Source organism: Pygoscelis adeliae, unplaced genomic scaffold, assembly GCF_000699105.1.
Source record: "Pygoscelis adeliae isolate BGI_AS28 unplaced genomic scaffold, ASM69910v1 Scaffold218, whole genome shotgun sequence".
Classification (NCBI taxonomy): domain Eukaryota; kingdom Metazoa; phylum Chordata; class Aves; order Sphenisciformes; family Spheniscidae; genus Pygoscelis; species Pygoscelis adeliae.
Genome location: NW_008825433.1, coordinates 2,011,947 through 2,019,474, shown reverse-complemented (window position 1 = coordinate 2,019,474; position 7,528 = coordinate 2,011,947). Strand labels below are relative to the sequence as shown.

The 7,528-nt window shown below is 39.9% G+C and overlaps 1 protein-coding gene across 1 annotated transcript in view; it reads left to right on the top strand.

Moving 5' to 3' along the window:
* Positions 1-2,225: 2,225 nt before the first annotated feature.
* Positions 2,226-7,528, top strand: part of HEATR5B (HEAT repeat containing 5B) — a 59,523-nt gene continuing 54,220 nt past the window's right edge. The window contains exons 1-6 of the mRNA XM_009331039.1: positions 2,226-2,351; positions 2,902-3,113; positions 4,774-4,882; positions 5,917-6,066; positions 6,566-6,737; positions 7,117-7,274. Coding sequence (XP_009329314.1) covers positions 2,226-2,351; positions 2,902-3,113; positions 4,774-4,882; positions 5,917-6,066; positions 6,566-6,737; positions 7,117-7,274 — 927 coding nt within the window. The remainder of the gene's footprint in view (positions 2,352-2,901; positions 3,114-4,773; positions 4,883-5,916; positions 6,067-6,565; positions 6,738-7,116; positions 7,275-7,528) is intronic.

Below are 7,528 nucleotides of genomic sequence, written 5' to 3'. Positions count from 1 at the left end.
CGTGGTGTGGGGGTGGCGGTTGCGTAGGGGAGGCGGCACGCTCCTGGCTGGTGCCTGGCATCGGTCCTGTGCGGAGGAATCGTTGTGTAGCGAGCTCTGTAATGCGGTCCTGAGGCATTCCTTCTCGAGGGTTTTCTGAACCAGGCAAGATGCACTGGGAGAGGTGCCACAGCCCGTTAAAGTAACCGACATAGGCAGAAGGACCCGGCACAAAATCCTTTTCCCCTGGTGCAGTTCTTCAGGAGGATGTCATTTCTCCTAAACGTGCCTGATTTTCAGCTTTCTCAGTTAGTCCACTGAAGTGCATGCGTGAGGAAGATCTCGATAGTTGATTTAGGCTACAGAAAAATAGCTGGAGAATAGAAGGGAGCGCTAGTACACCTGAACGTTTTATAACCTCTATAATGCTTCAACATAACTTACTAGGTGGTAGCTGATGTTGGTAGGCTTTTGCTCTGCATCCTGTGGGAGATAACGGTGTACTTATTACTTGTAACATGCGCAGTAAGACCCAGCCCTCGCCAGAATCAGTAGAACCTGGTAGGCGTTTTTCGCTGAATTTTGGAGCAAACCTTTGGCCAACGTAGGTGAGCTTTGGGTTGCCTACCTGCATAGCTGTATGTTAGACTCTGAGTCTTCAATTAGCTGGACGTTTGTGTAGTTGTTCTTGTATCTGATCCCTTGTGCTTCAGCAACACGGCTGACTGTATGTGCGGATTTGGTAGCTCAGAGCTTGTGTTTCCTAAATTTAGACGAAGAGGTAAGGGAGTGTGTGGAAGGCGTATGAGGGGTTCATGACTCTAAAGGCCAGGGGAAAATTAAAACTTTCATCTGCGGAGGAAAAGGAGTAATGAGCTGTGCTGTCATACGGTACTCCTGTGCTGTGTGGGTGTGACGAACCGCGTAGACCTCTAGGATGATATCCAAAGATCATAGTGCCGTCATTCATTGCGTTTCTCTCTGCTTTCATGTAAAGGTGTTTTGAGGCGATGTGTCTGTGCATTATTGACAGGCAATACCTCCTCAATTCTTTATAACTGGGGGGCAAAAAAAAAGCCAGAAGATGTCTTTGGAGGTGTCGGGGGAGGGCTGTATGTGCTTCCATATGTGGCTCTTCCACCTTTGCTGATCTGTCGCTGGAGATGTATGCAGTGAAAAATACTATAACGCGAAGTACCAAAGAGCAGGGAACAAGCTTAGTATTACAGACATGGTGATGCTTTAGTTTCATCAGCACCAGATCACTAAGGTGAATTTAGAACCATAATACAGTTGTAGTATTAATATGACACCCTGTACTACTGTCTAATCTGGGGACTGTTTTAAAAAAAATTAAAATTATTTCATTTAAATCACTTCATTTGACTTTAAGAATTTGTTGGGTTTGACCACGAATGAGGAAGCAGCTGTGAGCAGTGGAGAGCACAAGTGGAACGGCGCAGCTGTCGGAAGATGATGTCTTACGTAACACTCCTTAGTTGCTTTGCTTTTTCTGTTTTGCCCGAGATCCTAGTTTCAGCATCACTGCATTCAGGTTTTGGGGTTGGTTTTTTTTGCTTTTTGGGCTTGCTGAGTTTCAGAGGGCTTATTTGTCCAGCACTTAAAGCAAGGCTAGTGGGATCTGGGAAGTCCTAGGTCAGTGATGCCAAACACTGTCGCTGCTCCTGCCTCTCTCAAATTTGTGACGAGTGGAAAATCCTACTTGTGATAGGCTCATCTCCCTCTCACCTTGTCTGTTGAAGGTGTTGAGAAGGTGGCCAGGAGGTTCATGCCCAAGCTTCAGGAGCGTGATCAAAGGTCTTGGTTAGGGACATTCCTTATTCTGTTTTATGTAAGAGGAGACAGTGGGATGACTCCTTTACCTCTTTTGTGTGCGGGTTTTTTTTTTTTTCTTTAAACAGGGACTTCAGTATATTTTGCCTTGGCTAAGAGTTAGCACCCTGAAGTTGTAGGTGCTCTTTTTACAATTAACAACTCTGTTCGCTGAAATACTACTAGTGGATGTACTCAGTTGTAAATATGTGAGTAGTTTTTATGTGGGACTGCTTAGCTAAGACAAGTCTAAGCAGGCTGGAACCATGATACTGTAATCTATAGATTGCATCGTCATATTCTCATTTGATTTTCAAAGCTTTGTACTGTTGTACTATACTTTGTGCTAATACTTACATTTTTATTTTAGAGTTGCTACAAAAATTTACAATAAAACCGGAATTTAACCAGTTATGGAGCTGGCACATAGTTTGTTACTGAATGAGGAAGCATTAGCTCAAATCACAGAAGCAAAGAGACCAGTCTTTATCTTTGAGTGGCTAAGATTTTTGGATAAAGTGCTGGTAGCTGCTAACAAGGTAATTTAACGTTGGGTTTTTCTCCCCTTCTTTCTAAAACACTTGTATTAATTTCATGCTAGAGAAAGTTGACGGGTAATGGCCTGGTGATAACTGTATGATTTCAGACTCAGCCTGAAGAGCCTCTGTATTAGTTTGTCGTTTTTAAGTGTTTAATTGTAGGCAGTCAGTATGACTGTTATATAACACATAGCTTGGTTTGAGTTCTTCATTGTCGTAAATATTTGAAAGGCAAAACCTTCCCTCCCAGAGTAGGAATTCTTGATTGTAAAGAAGATTAAAAGATGTTGTAGGCAGGTATTACTGTATTTTTACTAAGTATTTTTAAAAAGTAAAAATTAAATAGGGTAACAGCTAATTCTGAGCAATTTAGCATCTGTCTCTGCTATTATCGAATGTATCTCAAATCTCTGAGACAAGCAATTTGCTGAATTACATACAAGTGGGAGTGAGATAAAATTTGCTTCGATCTCTTGTAGGTTTTTCTGGGTGTTGGAGGCAAGACACAGGATTAAATGACTTATTTTATTTATTTTTGGTCCATTAACAGACAGATGTCAAGGAAAAACAGAAGAAACTTGTAGAACAGCTAACAGGACTCATCAGCAGTTCCCCTGGGCCACCTACACGAAAACTACTAGCAAAAAATCTTGCTGCTCTCTACAGCATTGGAGACACATTTACTGTTTTTCAGACGCTTGACAAGTGTAATGACATCATCAAGAGCAAAGATGATACTGCAGCCTACCTGCCCACGAAACTGTATGTTAAATGTTACTAGGGAAAGGGGAATGATTTTTAAACAAAGTGGTCCTGGATATTACAGAAGAATCTGCCTGTATATGTGCACGTTATGTTTACTTACATTTTGCATGCTTATTTGGAATTCACATATGCTTGATACAGCAGAGAAAAGAGCAGGATTGAGATTGTGGAGGGCAGGACTCAAAGGTGACACATACATGTTTATCTGAAAGTGAGATGCTTTCCCCTAGGCGAGGGACTGTCTTATGTTTCTTCACATGCTTATGTCATGGAGAGGGTAACAGTTGATAAAGTAATGCAATGAAGAAATACCACCAGTGGGATTATTGCTGATTGGGCTCAGGTACCCCATTTAAGATGGAACCTGCAGATTGTCAAACGAGCATTATCTATGCCCAGAGAACTCTAACCGAATGTTCAAGGTTCCCCCCCTCCCCCCCCATCAAACATTGCCTGTTTATATTCCCCTCCTGTGATACACCACGCAAGTCTCTCAGAGTCTGTATACTCGGATGTGTGTGTGCATGTATGTGTGATGCAGTTCGTCTTACAGGAGGAGTCTCACTGGTAGGAATTCAGTTAATGCCACAAACAGCTTCCGCTGAAAAACTGTTTTTTAACTGAAACTTTCCCACACGTACTGCTTCATATGTTCACAGTGTCTAGTGAACCCCAATTTAGGCTTGCCTTCAGACTTTATCATAACAATAGGGATTTAACAATAAAATCTGAAATAGTCACCATTCGGGCAGATACTGTCCTCCTTTTATTTGAAGCTGTTGCAACTCTGTGAGGAACTTGTATAAGTGGGAAGGGTTTTGTACTATAACATGCTCTGACGCTTATGCTATCCCCTCAAGTGGTAGTCCAGAAGGTTTTTTTACTATATGATTTCAAACTTCAGTTTTTGATGTTTGTGTAGGAGACATGCCTGTTAAGGGGTAGGCTGTAACGAGTTTGTAACAAATAGCTTTGCTAAAAAGTCATTTACCCAAGAATTTCAGGTTTAGAAAAAAGCCTTGTTCCTTTGTGATTAAAAAGTGCATGTTTTCAAGGAGCTGCTTCTGTGACTGTCCTGGAGCAATTTGTGTATGTAACTGCAGTACGGCGTTACTTAAAATATTGCTAATCTCAAATGGCAGGGCAAGGAAAACATGTGTGTAACTGTTTATGGATCCAGTGATTTTTACAGTGCCTATAAATTTTCTTGTGTTATGCAATAATTTATGTACTTTAAGTTTGTAGGCTTGAAAAAAAAACATCATTCAGTATCTACAAAAATGTGTCAGGATATATTAAAGGGTAGGGGTTATCTTGCAGGTGCTTGGAAAAGAGACAGTTTATTGAAACACAGAACCCTAATCTTGCTGAGATTTAAGCATATACTTGTCTTCTCCAGAATTTTTCACTCTATTTGTAGATCCTGTAATAATACCTGTTCAAATACATTTGTGTTCTTAGAAGCTAATAACTTTTCTGTTACTTCTTTTGTAAACAAAAGAATGATTTAAATGCACAGTGTTAAACAGCCAGTATAAGTAGTGGATAATAAATAGATTTTTATTCATCGATGGTTAAAACATACATTTCTATTTAAGTATTTGTCTCCATCTAGATGATACAGAAAGAGTATGCCGATTGATGTCTTTTTTTGTAGGGCTGCTGTGGCGTGTGTTGGAGCATTTTATGAAAAAATGGGCAGAATGCTGGGTAGTTCTTTTCCAGAAACAGTGAATAATCTTTTAAAGTCTCTGAAAAGTGCAGAGGTAAGTTTCAGATTATTTTGTGTATGTGGTCTTGATTCCACTTAAACTGAAACCTGCTTCCTCCGGAGGTGTTTGCCAAAATGCCTGGATTGTTTGCCTTCTACCTAGAAAAATGCAGATCACTTACATGGTTAGTATCAAGTTAAGCGTGTGCATGTATTTTTACTGCAGAGAGTTTGGAGTTTTGTCATATGAATATTATAGTAGTTGTTTCATAGTGGCATCAGTAATTAAAATTGCAAAATGGTTGTATGTACCATTTCTAACTACTGCATTAGGATTTCTGCTCGTGTACCCTGAATAAACATGCAGTTGTTTAAAAAAGAATAATAAATACTTAAGTTTTGCAACAAAGATGTTACTCCACATGTGAGGAGGATGCATTGTGTTCTGAAAAGAGAGTGTGTCATAATATTGAGAGAATGTGTCCTGGGCTGTCAGTGGGTCTGATTTGATGCAAATAGCACTGTTGGGTTTTTGTTTGTTGGGTTTGTTTGTTTGTTTTTTTAAAAATCTGTGACAAATTGGAAGGACTGCTGATTGCGTGGATCTTGTCCTGGCAGCTGTTTTCTTCGGCTGTGTTATTTTTGGAGCCCTCCAACTGTAAGTTCCTGCCTGTGTGCGGGTATAGTGGGAAGCTGTTGACTACTTAGGCTCCTGTTCTCTCATATCAACCATTTTTTCTTTTTTCCCTGAGGCTGGAGCAGATAAATGGTGGGACAGGACAGAAGCATCTTGTCTAGGGCCAATTTGTTGGATTGCCTGGGCTCATCTTCATTTATGTGACAACTGAGGCAGTTTTAGTAAAGCTGTGTACAGTGCTTACTGCTATCTAAAACCAGCTAGGTATCGGTTGTGTATGACTTCAGTGAACTATATTATCAATGTTTCCAAAAATATTCCTGCACAGAAGCAGGAAAATGCAGAGTTATGCGTTAGATACAAGTATTCTTATATTTGATATAAGTATTGTGGTTCTTGATGTAAGTACTGCGTCCACATTTTTCCATAAATGTTTTTGTGTGTGTGTGCAGTCTCAGGGCCGCAGTGAAATTCTGATGAGTTTACAGAAAGTCCTAAATGGACTTGGAGGAGCAGCAGCTTCTTGTCACCGTGATATTTATAAGAATGCCCGATCTCTGTTGACGGACAGATCTATGGCTGTACGATGCGCAGTGGCTAAGGTGGGTGAGTTTCTCACCGGTCCTAGAAATTCTTGTGCTGTGACTGTGAAGTACCTGCAGTTGAACTGTGACCTGTTGTTTATGATAGGAAATTTGATAATTACTTGGGCAAGGTAAGTCGTTACTGTTTACACTGAAGACTCAGATATTTGACTTATTTCATGTAAACGGAGGTACTTTAATACTGTCTTCCCCATTTTGTAAACAAATACGAGATAGAATATGTTAGCTGTGAGCCTCAGTGGGAGAGGTTTGTGGTAACATAGTTCTTTTGTAGTGCTTTCCTCTTTTAATTTTTATTTATGTATTAACCTATTCCATGAGTCTTCTGATTGTTTACTCAGCTAAGTTATTGGGTAAATGGGGGGGGAGGGGGAGATTAACTCTTAAAATATTCATATTAAAATATTTGCTGCATAAACCTGACAATTACACTGATACTTAAATAAAAGGTAAGAATGGTCTCCATTGGTGCTTAGCAGGTCTTTTTTTCCTACAGTGTCTGTTGGAATTACAGAATGAAGCAGTATTTATGTGGACAGCTGAACTAGAGAATGTTGCAACGCTGTGCTTTAAAGCTCTGGAAAACTCAAACTATGGGGTGCGAGTTGCAGTGTCAAAGCTTTTGGGGACAGTCATGGCTACAGCACTGATACCAAAACAAGCAACAGGTACAAGTCCTTCTGGATTCCATTTCCAAGTGGACAAACTGCACCTTCAGTACCATGTTACATGACAGTGTTGCACAATACATTGTTGTTGTGGTAGATGGAAGCTTGTAAGTGGATTGTTTGGTTTTATAAATGCTAAGCTAAAAGGAGTAAAGAGTGCAGAATCCCTGTTGTAGTCATACAAAGAAAGAGAGCAAACTATCAAAAATCACCTGGGAGAAGTAGCTTATTTTTTAAGCATGAAAACAAGCTGTTATCTGAAACGTTGGCTAGATTTATGTTTGCAAGACAGTTTTGAATTGATGAATCTCGTTTCAAGATCATTGCTTGTATTGGTTGGAACTTTGGAATTAAATGATTACTTTTCTTTTTGCAAAAGTGATGCGACAGAATGTGAAGAGAGCCACGCTTGAGGAGGTCTTGGAGCTCATGGCCACAGGATTTCTGCGAGGAGGATCTGGTTTCCTAAAGAGTGGTGGAGAGATGTTAAAAGTAGGAGGATCTGTCAACAGGGAAGTGCGAGTTGGTGTTACCCAGGTTTGTCATAAGCTGTAAGATTTTTACATTTTTTTAAATAAAGTAACATTTATACATGACTGTAACCCTTTTAGTGGGAAAAATACATACTTCTGTTCTTTATTTGTTTATAAGTTAACTTACAAGTCTAGTTTGACTCACCTGTTTTGTGAGATGTACATGTGGTGTCATTCATCTGCGCTACTTTCTTTTATTATTGATGTGCAGTAACAATAGATTAAAATATGTGCTAAGGAAAGCTTATTTGATCCATG